This window comes from Phalacrocorax aristotelis, chromosome 10 (genome assembly GCF_949628215.1).
Source record: "Phalacrocorax aristotelis chromosome 10, bGulAri2.1, whole genome shotgun sequence".
NCBI lineage: Eukaryota > Metazoa > Chordata > Aves > Suliformes > Phalacrocoracidae > Phalacrocorax > Phalacrocorax aristotelis.
In genome coordinates, this window is record NC_134285.1 from 8,826,018 (window position 1) to 8,848,976 (window position 22,959).

Genomic DNA, 22,959 nt, shown 5'->3' on the forward strand with positions numbered 1-22,959 from the left:
TAGTCCCCCTTACTCCTGTTTTAGCACCTCAGTATCCCTCTCTCTTCTTCAACAGCTTATGTCTCACTGGTGTCACTGGAAGCAACAATATTTGCTGTCTGATAGGGATAAGTTCTCAACATTGGCTTGACTATGTGCAAACTCTCACTCCCTGTAAAACATCTATTAATGTGCTTGCCAGCATAACTTGCCTAGTATAAACTGCAATATGGAGAAGTAAAAGGTTAAACCACTGAAGCATAGGTACTAATAGGCTTTAATTCCAAATAGGATGGGAACAGCAGGAAAAACTGTTTGAGGGATCCTACAGTCTGGATAAAGATGCTAATCCACCCCAGTGCTACCTCCTTTCCCACTTCCAACTCTGCAAACAAGGTTCTGATCAGATAAAGGTTGTGATCTGAAGGTCCAGAGATGGAGAGCCCTACCTTAAATTGAGGCAAAGAAAATAGGAAAGAAGAAGAGGGAAAAGCTCACTGTTTCACACTACATTTTACACAAGCTAGTGCTTAGCGTAGTGTAATGCTACTAGCAGCATGTAGCTGCTAATGCCATCTGACAATCTTCCTCCATTACCTCTTGCTGTGGGTAAATCCAACATCATCTTTGCTGTTTGTCTTGGTCAGGCATGTGATTTGAGGCATGAGTTAAAAACCTGATTAGAAAATTCACTGTAACCCATCTTCAAAATACAGGTCTGGTCCTAGTGGATGCTGTGAGATTGCACACCCCACCGGTGTGTGTGTCCTTCCCCCCTAAGCAGGAGGAGGGTGTGACTACTCACCGCTTGGAGCTGGAGTTTGCACCACCTGGGTAGTGCTTGCACTGTTTTGTGTTTCTGGGGTGCTTGTCCTGGCTCCGTCCAGCGCCAGCTGAAGGCTCTGGAGCTGCGATGCATTCAGATGCTCACGCTGCAATCTGGTAACCATGGCGGCATTTTCAGGGCCCAGGTTTTCTATTTGTTCTGGGGACAATGCCTGGGAGGAATACATGCCAGAAAAATTGGTCTAGGCTGTCAATTTTATACGTCAGGTAAGGAATCAAAATTCAGCACTGTCTTGCATTTAGAATGAGGTGAAGTACCTTCAACACTGTGTTGCTACAAAAGAGCTCAATAGAGCTTAAAAAAAAATCCTCTGCATTCATTTACTTCACTGACCACTCATCTATCTTTCACCCTTCTCTTTGCTGCTGGGGTCTGACAGCTTGAGAAGCTTTCTATGCCAACACTGTATCGGACACTTCTTCAATATATCGCTGGAGTTTAATTTTCTAGCCATTCCTTTTCTGATTTGTTCAAAGACTGATGACATTGTGCATCCTCTTACATGTTTTCATTTATTTCCTCTTACATCTGCTCCCAAGCAACCTCACTTGAACCTACGTTTGACCTTTGATTATAGTTATCAGTAGAGCAATGAGATGAGAAAACCCATGCTTTAATCTCATTATTCAATCTTCTCTTTTATATTGAAAGTCTTCCAAGTTTGGTCATATTAAAACTTGTGTTTAAAAATGAAACATGGCAATCATAACCTTACAGTAATTATCTTATATCATGTAGGAATTAACCAGTTTGTAAAACTTGCATGTATTGGGTATGCTAGATTGCTTTGATGCTAGTTATCATTCTGCAGAATTTTAGCCCTCCTACACAGCAAGCCTCTTTGCTGCAACAATTCTGCATCCAGGTTCTACTTTGGAAAGGCTAAATTCCCCTTCAAAGTAAGTCAGACAATGGAGCAAACCCTTCCTGATTTTTAATTGTCTACCAAATGGTGTGCTCTTTTAAACCGAGTAAACTCATGTAAATGCCTACATGTCCAGAAATTTTGAATTGAGCCTCTTCTTAACTCAGTTAAAGCCCATAATACAATGTAAATTTTCATAAACTAAAATCTGAAAAATGTATACAGCTGTAAGGTGAAGTTATAAAAAAAACCTGTGTAAAACTAAAATCTGCTCTGAATCTTTCAAACACAGAAAACACTTCTGAGAAGGTGCCCTGCTATTTGTTAAGCACGTTTTGTAGTATCATTACTATTATTACTAACAAAAACATATGCTATTTGAAAAAAATTCTACAAGATGCCATAGATCTTCAGTTTTGTCTGTTTTTTCAAATAAATAGTTTCACTAAGAATGTTTCAGGCTTATCTAAACTGTCAGTGGTACTGTGCAGAACAGCTAGTGTTCAAGGAGTTTTTCTCTTTTATGGAAGCTGACACAGTTCACTATCTGTTTAGCTCATCTGTCCATAAGTACATTGCTTTACCAAGCATCTGAAAGAGACCAGCCTAGGCAGAATATTAATCTTGTCACTAAGTCAAATGAAGTCTGGGACAACGATCTCAAGACCCATGTTCTAATTTCTGGTCCACATTCAGAACTGCTGTAATTAGATGTAATTCCTTTCTGATCCATATCTGCCTGTACAATCTGTTTTTCAGAGCTAACTCAGGAGAATTTTGCCAGATTTTAGGATAATAAAAAAGCTCTTACATAGTCAGCAGACAAATTTTAGCTATGACAGCATCCTTGCAAATGTTAATAAACAGAGAAGAAAACTCAGATCTGAATACAGTGTTAGAAGAAAAAGAGTCCATTCCCTACTTCCTGACCCTAGATCTTTGCTTTTTCCTTGGGATGCATTCTGAAGAATAAATAAAGCTTGTCTAGCGTATTTTATGGGCCTCACAAATCAGATGATATAGCTGAAAGTAAATGTTTCAAACCCTTGATTGCCTCTCACTTAACACACCATAGAGAAATTCTTTCTGAAACCCAAAACCAAAATATAAACCAGTGCTTCAAATTTTTATACTAGAGTAAAAATGATAGAAATTTGGTTATTTCTTCAGTAATTGAGCTCTTACTTGGAAAATTTCAGGAGGTATATGTCTTATTGCTGTTGGCTGGAAATACGGCATCAAGTTTTTATCAAAAGCTTTTAATTCATCTTCATTCAAACCACCTAAAAAAAACCCCACAATAGGAACAGAACTCCGTTAATATTCTTTTTGTTAGACTTATTTTTAGGCTAATACAAATTTTAAGCATTTATAAAAAATAGCCAATAAATTATTTACTCAGTGCATTATGGAGTTACCGGTTCTTTTTTGTTTTGTTTCATTCATTATATTCCAACATTACAAATCATCTGACCTTAACCATTAGCATGGAATACACTCTACCTGAGTTACTTTAGCTTGGAAAAGAGGTAAAAGAGACAATGATAAAAATGAATAAAATCAAAAGCAGCATTATTAGGGAAGGCTTGTTCACAGCCTTTTCTGATGCAAGATCAGAGAGCATAAGCATGGCAATGGGAGTTAGTTACTTCTTCACCCACTAGGTACTTACAGAGTGGAATCATTGCTGCAGGCATCAGGGGTGCTAACATTTATGACAGTTCAACATGCAGTTAAACAATCACAGGGAAAAAATCCATGAATAAAATTGTGCGTGACCTCTGGCTCAGGAAGTCTCTGAGGCTGAGAGCACTCTGGAGAAGTACCACTCCAGGCTAACCTTGCTCTTTCCCTCTCCCCTGGGCAGCCCATTCTTTCTACTGTTGGAGGCAGGATGCTCGGTCAGCTAGAGCACTGCTCTGACCCAATACAGCCACTCTTGTAGAGGCACAGTTCACAAATAGCAACTGGGTCTGAAATCCTCATTGGTTTTGCCCTCCTTGATTTACCCTTCCAACTTACAGGACCCCAAACGACTTCAAGCTGTGCTCCCCAAAGTCAGTTTGAGCTGATTCAGAGAACCTTGTGGAGAATACTACAACATTTCCTTACTGCTAATGAAATTGCTGGATGTCCATCCCTGCATGTCACTCCTCTCTGGAAGAAATGTCTTTTGCCAGTCTAGAAAAATTCACTGCTATGGGAACCTGTCTCTTAATGCTTAATAACAATGCTTCAGAACCATCACCATCCGGAGTTTGAATTTTGTTACCTGCTATAGTACCGATCTCCTGTAAAATAGAGCCGTTCCAGCTGGTAGCAGTACCAAACACAGATTCTGTCATCTTCTTAAATTGTCTCAGAACAGGGGTGCTACAAAACAACAGGCCAATTCTTGCAACAGCAGTGCTGCAAAAGGCAACAAGGTTAACGTTACATGCTGCAATTACATGCAACACTAAATATTCCTGGAATATACTTAAGCCTGCTGTAAGAAGATTGTAAACCCATTTCTAAGTTAAAATAGATGTACACAAATTGCATACAAATGTTTAACGCTTTGAGCAAAAAACCGAGTTTCTCACTATGATACTTAAATGGTGGGATATAAATGCCAGAGGAAATTTAAAATAGAATATATTTTAAACCACGACTGTACGCCTACTGTAACAGTTTTTCCCTTTCTAAAAGCATTTAAAATGTAAAAAAGTGTCCTTTAGGCCCTGGAAATCTTGAAGAAAAACAAATTGCACAATAAATCTTATAAATAGAGATACTAATAAATATTTCATTAAGTATCAAATGCAGTACCTGAATTCAGCAGTCCTTATGGACATGATTTCTGTGGAGTTCAGAGCACAGAGAATAGCTCCTAATCCAACTAAATCAAAGCTTTTTAGTGTACTGATCGTCTGGCCAGAGTCTTCTAGAAAACCTTGCAAAATAGATCTTGCCTATAAAAGCAGTAAGATAATGCATGAACAGAGTAAACATAATTGAAGGTTTTGTTACTAGAAGCTCAAAATCTTACCAGAAGCTATGGACCATATATAATCCTGAGCTTCCCCAACGTAATTAATTGGAGTTTTGCCATGGCCTTCAGGAGGAGCACCGTCACCACCTATATGTGACACTTAAACAGGGCATTGTTACACAACCACTTCCCAAGTGGAAGTGAGTTGAAAGCACTCTGTACCTCTTCCGCCAGGTCACAAGGAAACACTTCACCAGAAGAAATGGGCATTTAAGTGCCTAGCAGAATTGCCCAGTTCAATTACACTGCTAGAACATAAATTACTCAAGGGATCAATATGACATTTTTAGTTTTTCTAATACTCAGGTTGCCTTGTCTTATTTAAGTGTCATATATAGGTGTTGACCTGTGTTTGGGATTAATTTTTCAGGTATGAATGGGATATTGGTACCAAAATGCCTTTGCAAGCCTAAGTCATTTGGGATGGCACTCATCCTAAACTAACCACTTAAAAAGTGTGTGTCTAGCTTAATTCTGCCACCAAGGCATCCTCCAAAGTCAGTGACAGAAACAAGCATCTTCCAAGATTTCCTAATCTATCCACAATGCTGACCCTCAAATGACTAGCTTAAACTAGCTGCCTAACTTTTAGACAACTGAAGTTAGGTAGGATTAATCCCTTTTAACTAGCTGTTCTTACTAACAACAGAAAACCTAAAAAGTCAGTTAGTATTGTATAAAATCCTCCCAACTGCTTCCTTCTGATAGTGCTCTTCGGAACAAGAACCTATTAACCAGATTTGTGATGTTCTGCCAAAGCTGGCTGCAACCGTGCCAGCACCTGTGCCACCGAGGGGCTGTGAAGGTACAGGTCACACAGTCAGAAGTATGCTACCAATTGCATATACAAATAAAAGCTTTTAACTCTTATTATGAAAGTCCCACTGGCATAACTAGAAGTTATTCAAGGAAAGGAAGATGAGAGGAGCATATCTGGTAATAACTTAGACTTACAAGGCAATAGATGCTGGTGTTGGGGAGCACGCTACCTCTTCAGTAATTATTCTTAGTTAGGAAGGGCTAATATCTCCTAGCAGTAGCGTCTGTTCCGGGTCCAGTGTGAGAGGACCTGCTGACCCCTTTCTACTACTTAGTGGGCAAGTGCTAAAGGATACACTCATCGCCACCACAACTAATATTGATGGATGCCCTCTTGGCCATCTCACCAGGGAAGGCAGCAGCCAGTCAGACAACAGTGCTGACCTACCTGCCCACTGTCACTGGGGTCACAGCTGCAGAAAAGCAGGAGGGAGTAGTGTGGATTGCTGTGTCTGTTTCCTAGGCAATTCCAGGACTTCAGTCCCAAAGGGTGTGGATCCAGAGCCTTTCACTAGGGGCACATTCAATAACATATTTACCTGGGTAAGAGTCCATTCTGTTTGCTGACTAAGTACAGAAATGGTGTCGACAGAATGCAAATCCAGCTCTTCAATCTCATGTTCGGTGAGTGCCAGAGCAATGCGGCCCAGGGAAACAATATGGTAACTCTTCCAGTCTGGCAGCGATCCCCAAACCTTTAGAAGAGATTAATTAATGTCTGTTTGATTGTTATGAATCTTCCTCTATATACACCATTCTCAAACTCCTTGGTTTTAAAAGTCCCACACCTGAAATATGCCTCTTTGCACACAAGAGGCAGAGCTTAGGTATTGTGAAAGTTTTCAAGGTTCTACACTAATAATAGTTAGTTTATCTGAAAATGCTGCAATTTGTACAATTTGAGTGTGTTGATAAGTCAGTGCAGGGACTGCTGGAAGTGTTGCTGTAGGAGCAAGTACCACTAAAAACAATAAACACGCAAGTCTGTGCTGAGATCCGCACTTTTACACCGCTACCACAAAAGCAGCACCCAGACTACCCAGGCTTCTACACCAGCTGCAGTTGCTCCAGTGGAGTTACTTTAAATTGCCTTTGTGACCAGTCATTCGGGCTCCGTCAAGGAAAGCAGAAATCAAAGTAGAGAATCGGGTAATGTGAACAAATAGCCAATTCTTAAAGCTCTGATTTCTAGTTTGTTTGTATGCAATATTAAAAAAAAAATCATTTAAATGTGTTTGTACAATACAGTTAAATCTGTAAAGCCCTGTAAAAACAAAGAAATAAGCAGGGGCTCTTCTATATCAGTACCAATGTATTTAAACTACAAGTGCCACTGCTTTTAACTTTATGTGTGATATAGCTTTAGTGATTCAAAAGCTGTCACAGATCAGCCCTAAGAAAATTTTCCTTTCAGGAAAAGGTCTGCCTGAATAAGGAATAATGAAAGTCCATCAAGAGCTGAACTTGCACAGGCCAGAACTGTCAATTACATTTAGTTGGAAACAATAGATGGTGGTAGTCAGTGGTTAGTACCTCTCAGGATGTGGCCAATTGTCTTCACAGAAAAAAGACACTGGGTTTTGGCTGGAGGAAGTGACTTGAACAAGACAGGCATACATCAACAACAAAAAAAGCTCCCTTTAAAGATCTCATGTAGTTCATCAACTTTGCATTATGTCAGTTAATATATGACAGTTTTCTGGTACATGATTGTGCTGCTAACTCCACAAAATAAAATAAAACTAAAAGCCCAGTACTGGCGTAAGTTGATTGTTCATGCTGTCTGATTCATAGAAATATTCTTCTGTTTTCAGGACAGCTACAATTTGACTTCTGTTCAAAAAATTAGAAAGGTCAAAGTTAGTAAGGACTTGCTGAAAGAGTATCTCTGCAGTTCTCTACTAAATAGGGTTTGCACCTTCATATACGTAGGAAGCTGTACAACCTGCATAAAATAAAGTGCCAGATCTCTGGAATAAAATACTCCTTACGCAGAGTTGCAGACTATCTGTTGTTCATACCAACATGTGTATCCAACCCAGAGCAGCCTCAGGACTGCAGGGGTGCTTTCCTCAACCATGACGCTCAGGTTAAGGATTTGTTTAAGAGATGTTTTCTTAGACCTGTACCTCTTGACTGAGTTTCCACTGGATCTTTTATGTTTTTACAATGTCATAAAGAAACAGAAGAAGGGTCTAAGCCTGGGAAATTTCAATCTTTTCCAAAGAAAACAGATAGTAAAATGCATTAGTCCAATTTTAAAGCTCTTAATTCTCTAGCTTAAGAGAAACATGAAACACATGCAGTTACAAATGTTGTGTGTCTACTTCCTGATCTAGGTCATAAACTACAGAATTTGAAGTACTTCATAAATAGTATTATCTGACAGTACTTGATGACATTTCAGACATAATGATATAAATAACAACACACGAAACTGAAACACTCCGTTGTCCTCATTCACCTAGAGACTACAATCTGTACATCTGTCACTATTGCACAGCTTGAAGACCTTCCACTTAAAAGTGAGCTAAGCTTCTTACTTTCATTAAGACGCAGTCTGATAACTAGATTTTAAAAATTAGTTTGGGACCATAAGTAGTACACAGTTTCTTTTAGGGGAAATCAATCAATTTAGTAGAAATTAAAGCTGGCTTAATCAAACCTTTAATCAAAGATGCCCTTTAGTTAATAACATAACAGCATCTTATGCCCATAATTTCAAAGAGCTTTGCCTGTACTCTCTGATTTCTCATGCTTCACATTCAGTGTAACACCATGTTGCATTTTGCAAATTAATATATAGGAAGTCTGTTTTTGTCTAGCAGCAATCTGTCTTACAAACACCCAGACAGAATATACTTTCATTCAGTGCACTACAGATCTGTATATTTTTGAGCTGAATATAGCTGGGATATGAGTGTATTAACCTTGTTGGCAATTCCTCTACAACAGATATAACTCTGTAAGTATAGCATTGTGTTGCACTGTAACGCTGTAAGATATTTTAGTTTCCACTATCTCAGAAGAGCACTCTTTTTATTTGCTTCTAGGATTTTTTTTTTCCCTTTTCCTACCCACGTATCTCCATGCTGACAGAGGGAAGCTGTCTCAGGAAGAATGCATTTGATACAGTGGCTGTTGTCCTACTGCAACAAGGCAGCAGAGAAAGAATTGCGGAGAGTCACCATCTGCTTTTGGAAATCTGGTTAGTGCCACTTCTCTTTGAGCACCTGCAGTTCAGGAATTTTAGAAGCTGAACTTCACTACCAAAAACTGCACTGTTGGCCTTATCTACCCAAAAGTCATGGTCAGCTCCACCACTCTGGCTGCAGCTGCTGGTTTAAGGAGATGCTGCCCAGGTCCACCTTGCCCCCTGCTCCTGCTTTCCTCCAGAAGTCACAGCCCTCAGATCTCCAAGCACCTGCACTTGTACTACTTGCAGCCAACTGCACTTAGAGATGCTTCCTAACCTCATTCTGTCAGAATGATCTGATGGAGCCTAAAAAGGACTCTTAAAACGTTGGATCATTTTGACAGAATGGGATTACAGAGTAGCTAGCCATGCAGAGATGGAAGCAGAGACCAGATAACCTCCAACAGATGCTGGTGAAGGAAGCTGAAGATAGTTTGAGGATGGTAACCTCTTCACCTCTGGGTTTCCTGCACCCAAAAAAACTTGTCTGACTGCACACTAAGGCTTTTCCTTGCTGAAAGAAAAGTATGTTTGGGACACTACCTGTTCCCTGGCAGCGCAGGCAACCACAAAGCAGCAAGAGGAGGCCACCCCCAGGAGGGAGTGCAGCACCAACAACAGAGATGGAGCGAGGTCAGACTTCTCTCCCAGCCCACACGTGGTCAAGGCAGTGCTGCTCGGAGCCCAGACACCTTGCTGATGCTCTGCCCCAGGCACAGCATGCTGAAATGCACCCAGCACAGCACTCTGCCCCGAGAATTCTGGCATAGATCCTGCACCAGTGCCAGACAGGAAGAAGTTTTAGTCCCAGCCTCTTGCACTGCTGCGGCAGCATGGACATCACGTATGGGCTGAGCCTAGGACAGAGACCTCTCTGAGGAGCTCAAGAGGAGCTGCATTGCTGCATTCTGAAAGAAAGAGGTGCCAGCAGTGCTGCAGGAGTGGTGAGAAGAGCTGAGACTGCAGCCCTCTTGCTTTCCATGAATCTACACAGCCTGGCAAAGATAGAGGGCTTCTCTCTGCTGTGTTTCCTTAACTTGCACTCACCAGTAACATCCTAGTAAAGAAAGACTAAATGCATGTGGGCTTTTTTCCTTCCTAAAATTTCCCACTGATGGGTTGTCTCTGTCTGTGAAAAGAAGGTAGGAGAACGAGCTTTATTCAGCTAATAACAGTCTCTTTCAGTCAGTCTGGTTTTACACCACCGTAAACTATATTTAACATTGATGTAGACAGTTTAACACCCTAAGCTTAATTCTCAGCAGGCCAATCAACAGCCTATAGTACTGCTTGCTGATTTTTCTTCTATGAAAGAAAAGTGAGAAGCAAGCAACTGAAAAGCAATTCAAAAGTAAAAGCACTTAAGCTTTTCATCTGCCAAAAGCTCAGAACTACTTGCTTGTTGACACTAAAGCAAGGGCAATAGTCTTCTATCACCATCTCACATTATTTTTCCAATAAAAAATAGATATTCTTGCAGCAGTAGTGACATTGCAATAGCACAGTTATTTTAGAACTGCATAGTTCAATAACAGAAAATCAGATTATGGATTTAATTTTCTCCACAGACGGGATAGTTACCTGCTTGGCTTTTTCCTTCAAGGCAATAAGCTGGGAGCTGTTAAAACCTGAGACAGTCCCAAGAAGTTCCACATTTTTGTCAAAATGCCCTGCATCCATGCATTTAAGTTCCTGAACTGACCAAAAGACATTTGCTTCTGCTAATTTAATAATTTCTTCTGAAGAAGGAGCTCTGCTTCCCAGGCAATCTGGAAAAAAAGTCAAACAGCAAGAGTTTTCTTCAAGGAGACTGAAGAAAAGAAATCTAAGCAATATAGAGATTTAAGAGGGTGACAGACTATGAATTAACTGCAGCTGATGTGATAGTGATACATTAATTATCTTGCAATGAAACAACTTCTTTAAATATTTACATTGTTAACATCCTGGGTATAAAACTATAGTTTGCCTAACTTGTAAGAGATTTGTTATATTCTTTGTCCTCCGAAGGCAGTGCATGCTGGAAAAGAAAATAGGAGCAGACATGTATTTCAGAACAGTAACTACAGGATACCACAATAAAACTAAAATCTGGATGTGTGCAATAAAGGCAACCAATATCTTGCAAGTTTCTTTCAAGTCTAATTCCCTAAAGGCACCAAAACTCAGGCAAGGGCTTATTCTGAGGTAAAACCACTGTTTGCTGGGAGCCTTGCTTGAGTAAGGATGAAATGCAAATCTTTGGGATGGCCTTGGTGGAAGTCTCCATATAGCTATGTCATCGTGCACAGAAAAAATGCTGCAGCTGAATAAACTTCTCCACATTCAACCAGCACATAGGTGAATCCAGCTCAAGAGGAAAGTAACAGACATGAGAGGTCCTTTTACTCCGAAATACCCTGACACAGATATATGTCTTGTAAGACTTGCCTGACATTCAAACAAGGTGAAGACAGAAGCTGGATGTGTCAGAGAAGCACGGTGCTTGTTCTTTATGTCAAGCATGTTGTTAAAATGTCAGGATCTAGAGAGGGCTGTTCACTTAGAACAGAAGTGTTTGGACAGACAATCTCCATTTAAAAATCTTATTTACAGTCAGGTTCTGGCACTATGCATGACCAAATGAGACAGTTTCCATTGTGTGCTGGTCTTTGTTGGCATAATCTACCTCTAATATTGATGGAAAGCAGAAATTAGAATCCTAATGTGGTTGCTGACTGCTCTCTCTCCTGTCACTAATTTAGGAAAACCTTATTAAATAATTTTCTAAACCAAATAATCCCTACATGTCTTCAGATATGGTCATTATCAGTAAAAAGCAAGAATTTCACAGATGCTGTGCCTGAGCTAAGCTCCCCCAGATAAATAAATTAAAGTGAGGATGTATAAAGTAGATTTGTACTTTGAAAGGAGGCAGAGGAGGGATTTATTTGCATCAAAGGAAGCTGCAGTAGTGGGTAGAACACTGAAAAGATTGAATCTGTTGAGCAAACGAAAACGTTCAGCTTCCACTGTACCAGCTGATGTTCTGCTCTCCCTTTACACCGCCCTCTTGTGAAGCTGCATTGTTTCACTGTCCCCTGCTGCAAAAGGTCAGGTTTTATCATGTAAATACTACCCATCCAGACACAATGCAGTTCCCTTCCCCAAGTAATGAAAACCTAATATTTTGTGTTCCTGGAAAAAACATTTATTTTATTATTTGTAACACACCAGATACATTGGCGCAATTACAGAGGGAAATACTAATTAGACTTGTGACTTTGCTTCCTGTATCTTTGCTGCTTCACTCTTCCCTTTGCCATATAATCATTTCATTTCATTTGAAGAACATATTATATATATAATATAACATCTCAGTGCTTGAGATAAACAACTTCAATTCTTTTTCCAGCACTGCCACTACTTTCTGGTCACATCTCGGACACACGATTCCTGAGTTTTGCCTCATATGTTCCATCTTGCCTTATGCACCACCTTTGTTTTTATCTTGATGTAGACATAGATGTAAGAACTCTGTCACTGGTAATTGTTACTGTTATTAACATTAGCTTACAACTGGACTGTGGAGAATGTAAAATAGCAGGTTGGTAGCATGAAGAGCATCAGTGTTATTCTACAGCCATTTTCAGAATACCCAATTTTCTAGTGATTTACAAATCAGCCATAAAACTTCACTCCTTATTGAAACCACTGTGTGAGTTGTGTAGAGCTGATAAGATTATGTTTGGTAACAGAACTTCAATACCACACTTGGACTACAGAAGTATTTCTTAGACTAGCCCAGACAATCCTTCAATTTTTCATCTCCCAGACTCGCCCCAAGCTGAGCTTGCGCACCCCAAGTGAAGAATGAAAGCCTCCATAGCCTCGGAGCCAAGTTGTCCTTTGACAAAGATCATTAGCCACACTGGCAGGTTTATACTGGTCTTGTCACGCAGATGAGACAGCTCTGCAACTGCACTGGACATGAGTTAGTCTGATCAGAAAGTCTTTGGGATTCATGTTGTGATCCAGAGGCCTAAAAAAGGCACACATAAGGACACAAGCATACTGAAATACCTGATGCTGAACCTTTAGTCCTGTGGTCCATGTCTAAAGAAATATGATTTATGATCTGATGGTTTACTTTTTCAAGGACGAGTGAATTTCATGCATACAGATGGACTAATACTCTGCTATTTCAGCAGCTCAATTCTGTTTTTTTAGAGCATGATAATTGTGTAATGACTCCTCTGATCAACAGACGTCATAGGGGTTTTCAGGCTCTGCAGAACACCCTCTGTATATATATATGAATACAGCACTATCAGGAGGAAATTCATTCCCAGAGACACACAATCATCGTTCAGAGTTGCTGTTATACAAGCAGATGGATTTCCATGGTGGCTCAGGGCTTGCTGAGGGCTTGGACCCATGTTCTGTTAGGCAGAGAACCAATGCAGAGATTTTCAAAGACACAAAGGCTGACAGAACCAAACTCCTTGTAAATGCTGGGATCTAAATTTCAGAAACCTCCTGCACAGCAGGGTTGTTTTCCGTGGTGCAGGATGGCATGTCTGGGTGAATTTCAAGTAAGACAAAGGATACAGTTATTGTAATATTAGAATATAGTCAAAGTATGTACTTATACAAAGAAAATTATCCATTCGTCACCAGAGATTCTAATAGATTAGTTCAGTTGCTGATTAAAATACCTCTCAGATTATGAAAAACTGTCATGGTTTTGGCTGGGATAGAGTTAATTTTCTTCACTGTAGTTGGTATAGTGCTATGTTTTGGATTTAGTATGAGAATAATGTTGATAACACACCAATGTTTTAGTTCTTGCTAAGTAGTGCTTACACTAGTCAAGGACTTTTCCAGCTCCCCATGCTCTGCCGTATGCACAAGAAGCCGGGAGGGGAGGCGGCACAGCCAAGACACCTGATTCAAACTGGCCAAAGGAATATTCCCTGTCATATGATGTCATGCCCAGTATATTAACTGGGGGGAGTTGGCCAGGGGAAGCAATGATCACAGCTCGGGACTAGCAGTGTTGGTTGGCGGGTGGTGAGCAGTTGCATCACTTCCACCCACCCACCAGTTTTGCCTCTGTCTCTCTCTCATTGTTTTCCTTTTAATCATAATCATTATTATTACTATTACTATTTTATTTCAATTATTAAACTGTTCTTATCTCAACCCACAAGTTTTCTTACTTCCGCTCTTCTGATTCTCTCCCCCATCCTGCTGGGGTGGGGGGAGTGAGCGAGTGGCTGCGTGGTGCTTAGCTGCTGGCTGGGGCTCGACCATGACACAAACTTTGTCCTTTTGGACAGACAAAACACAGTGCCACCAATGTCAGACATAAGAGCAGCGAGTCAACATATGCTTATATCTGGCAAAGGATTGACTTGTGCAATCTTTTGGCACAACAGGAAATTGTCACCTTCACGGCTTTTTAATTAAAGGATTTTCACTTAGATTACAAAGGAAAGTAAAACTAAACAAAAAAGTAACAATAATAAAAAATGCTAATTCAAATAATTAATCTTCTTCCCTTGAGCACTCAAGAACATCCCAGGAGATGCTTAACCATACAATCCTGTAAAGAAATTGTTTCAGTAATTGGTCAATGCATGAGACAACTATGGGCAACAGAACGAAGACTCTCACTGCTTTTGCTAAAAGCCTGAGCCTCTTTAACGTACTCAATGACTTTCCTTCTCATTGTCCGACTTCTCAGATGCATTTGGTGACAGGGTGAAACAAAAAGACTGTTTGAACTGCACCATCACAGCCCAAAATGGCACCACTGTAAATCTGGCACTTTGCACATATACCAGGTGAAATACCTACCAGGTCTGGTGGGAGATGGTTCGGTGTTAGCGGTGGTGTTGGAGACAGATTCAAATACAGTTGATAGAAGCTCTTCAGCTGAAGAAATTAGTCCAACTGACTTTGCTATTTGTAAAATTATATCGGGGAACTTCAAAGGGAAATAAAGAATAAATAAGATTTCTTTATCCCTTTTAAAATAAAATCAATTTGCAGAGAAAGACCTGTGCAGACCTCAGCAAAGTAGGGGGGTCCGTAACAGCTCAGCCTCCTTCCTATTTGTGCAGATGTTTCAGAAGAGGAGAGTAAATTGACTGCTACAGAAAGGTCAACAGCATATGTTTGAGGGCTAAAAAATTAGAAACAAAGCAAATTCTAAGTGATTCTCCCTCTCGTATGCCATCTCAGCTTCTGGCAACACCTGAGTACTGCCTGACTGGAGCTTGTGTCCAGACCCTCCTGTAGCAATGAGTTCCACCATTTTAGTATGTGCAGTATAGAAAGTACTTTATTTTGTTTATATTTTAATATAATTTTATAATACATGTTATATATATAAATATAATGTTTATTATGCATTAATAAACTTAAATTTGCCAAATAAGTGTAAGAATTGAGGATAAGGACCCAATTAAATTATGAGAAATAACTTTAGACTATTCACGCTTTTTAGGCTTTTTTGACCTCTCTCCTCCACCCTGCTGGACACCTTCCTTTCATCTGAAGAGTCCTATTCTATTTGGTCAATTATAAGCATTTTTTTCTAAGGAAAAGTTGCTGACTGTGCTAACATATTTCTGCTGAAGAATGAATTCCTCATTCCAGTATACTTTACCCCTATACATATAAAAATTATAAGTTTATAATAACGAAAGAGGGCAAGGAAACTACAAAGTGCAATATTGAGGTAATCAGTTATCGTTATGTGTGCTACTCTGGCCACAGGGCAAAGGGCCACATGAGTAAATCCTAATTTGATCAGTATAATCCCACTATTAACAGGATAAGAAGCATAACCTTTATAGTTGGAAGGCAGGTGAGTGGAGAAAACAACACTGCAAGGTGTAAAGTACTATAAATTTTTGAGTCTGCATCACTATAAATGCAGCATTTTTTTTTCTACATGACAATGTAGAATTAACATTGTATACTTGCAAAGTATTGTTTGTATTACCATTACTCTCAAGAAGACATCTCAGAAATTTTTATGGAGTCAAGAATGGGTGAAACATTAACACATGGTTCCTTGACACGAGAATTATTTACCTAGTTTAGCATTCAGGTTACATAATTTAGACTGCATTATGACATTCACAAATCTAAATTCTAAAGTTATCCTTTACAAATTTAAAAATTATAATAAAAACATACCTTTTCAGCAAGGATGTTTAAATCCCCTTTTGACAGCAGAGCTATGAATGGTCCAACATCTAATGTTGTTTCAGATGTCCAGTTGTTTGGGGAGCTGAAGAAATGTTTTGGGAAATCATATTAATGAAGAATGTTTGCAATCAAAATTATACTAAAACTTCAAAGTTTTTCTTATACTGTATTATACAGGAAACACAGACACTTTTATGCCAATGTGGTGATTCATGCTTATTAGCATCAGACTGCATTTTCTCATCTCTCTCTGATGTATAGGGCACTAGTGGAATTCTCAATATATTCAGAGAAAGCCTTCATTATGGTAACAGAGCTCACTCTCTCTCCCTCAATAGTCATAGTATTCTTAGCATTACAGTCTTCAAACAAGGATTTTTTTTTAAAGAAAATTTACCATTTTCTATCAGGTTCATACTGCAATAGTAGTCCGCAGAATGGTATCAAAAGAGAAGTAGAAAGCTCAGAACCAAAATTGAAACCATCCTTCTTCCAAGAATCTTATTCTAAGGACCGATGTGACTAATACTTCAAGCAAGCAATACTTGCCAGTACTTACTTAAAAATTTTAAAAATAACCTCCTTTATTCTAATATTTAACTATTTGCAGGTGTACAGGGGCTGTTTTTCATTGGTGTTGGTGTTGGGCAACTGTAACTTTCCCTGATGTCAGCAGGAGCTGTGGGTGCTCAGCATTTCTGAAAAACAGGTCCATGCACACTTAGGAGAAGTGGACAGTTTTCCTCTCATTGTGAAAAGATCCAATTCACTAAACAACTCAGGAAAGTAACTCAGTGGTGCACCAGTCTGCTGCTAATGCTGCCTTTTTAAAACTAAGGGACAGAAACATGAAACATAGGTGATGGAACAGAAGATTGAAATCCATATCTTATTTGCTCATTATTTTTACTGTTATTTCATTCATCTGCAATGTAAAGAGTTATGGAAGGCAGATCTAATACCTTGGAGAGCCACATCTAATGACACCTATGCCATTTCTGTGTGAGAGATTAATTATATGATAGGTACCACATCTCTCAAAATAACATGCCAAATTATTTGTAGGAATATCAGGTCTTAAAAATTAAGTTCAGATTCAGTTCTGAGTGGTGCTGGGTGTTTCAAAATGTATGTTGCTTAGCATTATGCAGGTTTGGCACATTTGTTTGATACAAATCGGACTAGTGTCAGCCAGCCTAGTTGGTGGTTGACATAAGAAAGCACTTAGATAAATAATTTTCAGCCTGAAAGAGCCTGGAGAAGGTGCTAGTAACAAACCTGTTACTAGTGCATGTTGTCACAGAAAACTTTATTTGGTTTGTTGCTCCACTATGAGGATGTTTGACTAGACAAATATTTTTAAATAAAATAAAAATCAATAAAAATAATAAAAAAAATTATTTAACACGATTCAATAAGATGGGTCTGTATCAAGATCAAGGCAAGGATGGGATCTGGTGGAGAATATAGGTATTCCATTACTAGAAAAATGCTGACTAGGAGGAAGCTGAATGAGCAACTAAAATGATTAGGTGGATCAAGTGACAGACTTTGGGGCTGAAAGAATGGTTAGAAACTATGTGTTCAGTCTCCCTTTCAAATGCAAGGTAGTTCTAAGAGAATGCAAGAGAGAAACAGTATATTCTTGCCAGATAGAGGATGGATTTGTTTTTTGCATGACTGATGCACAGTGTGGTTCCAATCAGCCTCCTAATCTGAGTCATTAATGACATCTAACACACTGTCCACTTTGTTCCTTCAAAGTTGGTTAAACTTTATACCCCTCTGCTGCTTCTCTAGCTCTCTCCCGTTGCCACAGTTTCTTGCGATCTTCTTTATTTCTCTTCTCACACCAGCACACTGAGTATCCCACTTCATTTTCTCATTCTTTGCATTCCTGCACCATTCTTTGCCTGTAACGACCTTTCTCTAGCCATGCCAGAAAGTCTGTTTGCCTGCCCCTCCTCAAGCATTACACTTTCTCTCCTTTCCCTCTGGGACTTAAGTCATGCAGGGTGTCCCTAGGGTTGTAGTTTGTTCCACAGTTATCATGTTACACACAAGAACAGAAGTGTCATTCTAGTGGGCAGAGACCCCAAGCTCTGCCAGTGATAGAAGCTGCTTTGTGTTGTTTTCACTGCAGTTCTATCTGGGCAAAGCCCACGGTTGGTATTTACATGGCTTAACCATTGGCATAAGCAAGGTGGTATACTAATACCATACCCATATAACTCGAGGAGTTTGTATTTAATTTCAGTCTTCTGCTCGTGGCTGAGCTGTTGGCAGAGTTTGAATTGATGAAGGGCTGTTGCCATCGCCTTCAGGGACATTCTGCCATGTAGAAAGGCTGGAGGTAAGTGGCAGATTAGATTTCCAAGTAGGTCAACATCATATTCATCAGTAATGGAGCCGTTCTGAAACAAGAAGCATTTACCTTGTTGGCAGAGCTGATCTCGGCTCTTGCCCTGTATTGCTCAACTGCATCAAAACATATTTAAGCTCTGTGACCCTCTAAGGAACAAAGACACAACAGTTTGCACTGGCAACTTAATCTACAATTTCTGCTGAGACTGCTTTATATATTTTGCTTTTACCAATGCAACTGGTGATATTTAATAAAGACTGTCAGAGCTTTCAGTGTATTCTTTACCCCGTATCAAAGCACACACACACAATAATTAAAACTAAATCTCCTGCTACAATCTGTATATCCACATGACCACCTAACACCTGCAGAGATGGTGCAGTTCTGCCTGGCAGCAGAGCCCTCACATGGTCCCTAGTGGCAATGGGGCCACAAGCTCTTGCTGTCAGAAGGCTTATCTCTGAAGGGTTTCTCAAGCAGCTTGCCAAAACACTAGGGATTATAGGGCTGGTTAGTATGTATGAATATTCACAGCTACATCAAAGAACTAGTTTCCCTTAAAAACTGGTCACTGCTACAGCTCCGGACAGAAGAAGTCACAAAATCCTCCTGGGACCACCACTTCTCCTGTGGAGCTTCCTGTGCCATGCGCAGCTCTACAGGACTAGCACCGCTTGGAGCAAGGGGGAATAGCTCCAGGTGCAAATGGGTCAGCTCCAGGCTGTCCTGGCCACTTCATGGTGGTGACCAATTACATGTCATGAGAACGCTTCGTACCATGCATGGAGTCAAGGAAGATTGTTAAGGAAGCTATAAAAATGTTTTCTTAGGCAGGTAACAGTAACATCGAAACAGTACACCAAAAACCCGCAAGAATACAGGTGGGTGAGTCAAGAACCTATGTAGATGGTGACTGACATTACTGTATGAAATGCAGTACAGTAGTATGTGCAAACAGAACCCCAGAATGGCTGAGCTCGGAAGGCACCTCTGGAGGTTGCCCAGTCCAATTCCTTTGCTCAAATCAGGTCAGCTACAGCAGGTTGCTTGGGGCCTTGGCACTAAGAGCTTCTCTGAGCTAGGTGATAGTCTAAGGTGCTCTTGCTTGTGACAATGAATAAATTAGCATGCTGTGTTATTCCCTTTGGGCTCTCAGAGTCCATCAGCTATGGTTTCACCGCACAAACAGAGCAGGAAAACACGTGTCTCAGGTTGCTGTCTGTATAGAAGAGACCATGAGCATGTGCATGTGGATTGGAGAGCACAAATAGGCAGGATAACTTTGTGATGCACCACATGACAATAAAGGCAGAGAAAACTAATCAACCATGCTCACTTAGTTTGGAATTGTCAGTGGCTAATTACAGATTACCATTTTTGCGGCTCCCCCTCCACTGCTGACCCCTCTTAGCCATACCTACCAAGCACTCCTGTACTTTTTGCAGGACAGTGTTCTTTTTGTGAAGGCTTGGATTCAAAAGGTCCATCTCAGTCTTCCCCAGACTTTCAATGAAAGGGACACACAAAGGGCCTGAGACATACTCCAGGTACTCAACCCTGCAGAAAGGATTCAAAACATCTCAGAATGTAAACCTGACCTTCATACAGCCATAACCACACCCATAAGATCTGTGATGATGGAAAAATTTAGAGTCAAGTCTGGACTTGAAAAATTATAACCGGCCAGGCCAGAAAAGTTGCAATCAATCCACACCTTACTTTAACATCTTTTCTTCTAGTTCATGGCCCTGAACAAACCTGGTGCTGCAGTTTGTAGAAAGCCTTGTATTAAGGTCTTTCTATTATTATTTTATTGTTTTTAAATAGACTAGTGCCTTTTCAGACAGAATCCTTTTCTTTTCTTACTTTTTTTAAAATTAAAAATATTCCAGGAAAAGAATAGTTCTCATTCCCTTTTACCCCTTTAAGCATGTAGGAAGAAAGAAATTAAGAAAAAGGGGAATTAACAGATTGTACAATTCAGGAGTTCCTATCAAGGTACAACTATTTTTTTCTAATGAAAAAGCTCTTACTGAATATTACTTGGCTATTTACATAATGCAATATTTTTCTAACTTACACAAATGTCTTTAAACACACTGAAATATTTTTAACCATACAGAGCAACATGCTTGGGCAGTACCCAATGGCTTTGTCTTACACACCTATTCTCAAAACAACCCCCCTAAACAAATAAGCAAACCAAGTCACACAATGGTGGGGAGGGGGGAGAAAAAAGGAAAAAGAAAAAAATCCAGCATAAACTACACTGAAGTTAGTTTTGTGATTCTAAACAATTATGCTCAAGAAAGCCTGATGAATTAGTGCCTTTATTTTAGCAGACATCAGCAACAGTATAAGCAGCAACACTACAAGTTTTTTCATTGCTGCCACGCCACTGCACTGCCAGTCAGCGTGGGCACGGAGCACTTCAAGGAGGGCTGATTTCTAGGAAGCAAAGGAATCCACAATTGTGACAAAAATGGGCTATACTAAAAGACACCACGTATTACCAGCTTTCACTTGACACAGATTTTGGCTACAGTCAGTGACCTCTTTTTATAAATTACCAGTTGTTTGAATCATCAGTTTTCTTAGGACTGAAGAGGTTATTAAAAAAGTGCTCAGAAGGACTACTCTGAATGTACTGCCACAAATGCAATAACTTAAGATGTCATAAGATGTAACTTACGGAAGCACCAATAGGAGGAAGGGAGGAATAGATGCATTGGACACTTTCCAAAACTTCCAAGCCAAACAATTAACCTAAAATCAACAAAAATTTAAGATTTTAAACATTTGGAAATTTTGAGGAATAATGAAAATATCGTTTATTTATTACAGCTTATAAACTAGCATATATAAAACTGCATATTATCTTCAGAGAACATTATTCTTTGGCTTTTTTAAATTTTAGAGTTTTCTTTTTGTGGACATCAGAGATGAAATATCCTATATTTGAGTGCATGAGAGCATTTGTATGTTCTCAAAACATATATATATATATTTCCAAAGAGATTACTCATGAATTAGCAAGCTAGGACTGTATAAATTTCTTGCAAATTTTAAGGGGCAAATTAAATTGTCAAAATAAAGTAGTATAACAGATTAACTCACACACAAAAGTTTTAAGTGAAATATGTTAACAGACAAGTTCACACACAAGATTTTGAAAAACAAACAAACAAAAAAAAGAAAATAGAACTAACCAAATTCTAATTTACCTACAGTCTGGATATTGAGTAGTGCCTTTACGTACACAATGTCTTTTTTTGGTTTTACCTGATATGGAGAAAGCAGATGAAGATTCTTTTCAAAGAATTTAAAAGCGTTTAAAAAAAAGTCTGTGCCCATACTTTCAATGAGTTGGCAGGTTACTCCTTTCACAAGCTGTCCTGTGCTGATAGGAAAAGCAAAGTTCAATCTTTTGAATATTTGAGCAGTATCTAGTCCTTACTCCCCACAACCATGTCCTAAGATACAATTTCTTGACCACCCCTCTTTCCCCTTTCTTATAATTGAAATGCTATTGAAAGTAAAAATGTAATAAAATTGAAAAATATTGACTAAGTCTCAAAATGCCAAAACCTCTGCAATGCTGTGATCCAGATTTTGGATTTGGAGACCCTTTTTAATGAGGAAGGTGAATTATCCTGTGGTACCAAGGAATGAATAAACATAAGACAGTACAAAATAACCACATAGTGTTTATGTTTACCTCAAAGTCACAAAACTAGACTTAAACTCTATTTCAAGACAGGCTATCATCCATACCTTAGCAGGTCAACAGGATGGTTTTTCTTAGACAGTAATTCATACAGATACAAAGCCTGAAATAAAACCCACCATATTTACAGTTAAGCTTAGGTAGTTCAGTTGTAAAAGGCAATAAATACTGCAAGGTTTCTGTATGCCTAACTCTCTTATGTACTCTAAAGGCATTTCTAAGGTCTAGTTTGGCCAACCAAAAGGTTTGGCATCCAGTGCTGAATTTCTTCTTTACAAGACAAGACATCACTGACTGGCACTATTAGATGATGTTAAATGGCACACAACCACAGAATAATTTAGGTTTGAAGGGACCTCTGGAGGTCATCCGGTCCAACTTTGCATCTCTCTGGACAGCGCCAAAGGGCTCATTGTACATGCAAATATCTAGCATACAGTATGGGAAAGAGGAAAATTATGTGGCAGAATCTTGAAGACTTTTAAACTCAGCTTATTAATGCCTCCCAACTCCTAAGTGACCATTGGTTGTTTATGTCAACATATATTTGGGACAGTTCCTTCCCTTTACTTATGTTCCTTGAACACATATATATTACAACACTTTTCCTATTCTCCCATCATACTAAACTGCAGTGGAATGGGAACTGCATAATAATTTTTACCTGGCTGCTTCTTAGTTCTTTTTCTTTCATCATTGAAGAATTATATCCAGTCTGCTTCCATAAAACAGAAAGAGATATTTCTTTAAAGAAAGCTCCGTGTATATCTTTGACTGATGAAGAAAAATCTCCAGATGCAGTTATCTAAAAAGAGTAACAGAAAAATGCATGGCATTTCAGAACTGATGCTTAGATTTACAGGATTTGCCCTTCTTTCTATTCTGTGTAATATTTCCCTTAAAAGAATAAAGGAAAACCATGTC

The 22,959-nt window shown here is 39.3% G+C and overlaps 1 protein-coding gene across 3 annotated transcripts in view; it reads right to left on the reverse strand.

Annotated features, from left to right (window-relative positions):
• Positions 1–22,959, reverse strand: part of OTOA (otoancorin) — a 39,807-nt gene that overhangs the window by 1,538 nt on the left and 15,310 nt on the right. For all 3 annotated transcript variants that reach the window (XM_075105047.1, XM_075105049.1, XM_075105046.1), the window contains exons 15-28: positions 22,700–22,840; positions 22,083–22,138; positions 21,591–21,708; positions 21,001–21,074; positions 19,730–19,865; positions 18,167–18,357; positions 15,932–16,025; positions 14,582–14,711; positions 10,322–10,509; positions 6,084–6,239; positions 4,503–4,645; positions 3,964–4,100; positions 2,877–2,974; positions 785–977 (exon numbers count right to left, since the gene is read on the reverse strand). In XM_075105047.1, the coding sequence (XP_074961148.1) occupies positions 785–977; positions 2,877–2,974; positions 3,964–4,100; positions 4,503–4,645; positions 6,084–6,239; positions 10,322–10,509; positions 14,582–14,711; positions 15,932–16,025; positions 18,167–18,357; positions 19,730–19,865; positions 21,001–21,074; positions 21,591–21,708; positions 22,083–22,138; positions 22,700–22,840 (1,855 nt within the window). The remainder of the gene's footprint in view (positions 1–784; positions 978–2,876; positions 2,975–3,963; positions 4,101–4,502; positions 4,646–6,083; positions 6,240–10,321; positions 10,510–14,581; positions 14,712–15,931; positions 16,026–18,166; positions 18,358–19,729; positions 19,866–21,000; positions 21,075–21,590; positions 21,709–22,082; positions 22,139–22,699; positions 22,841–22,959) is intronic.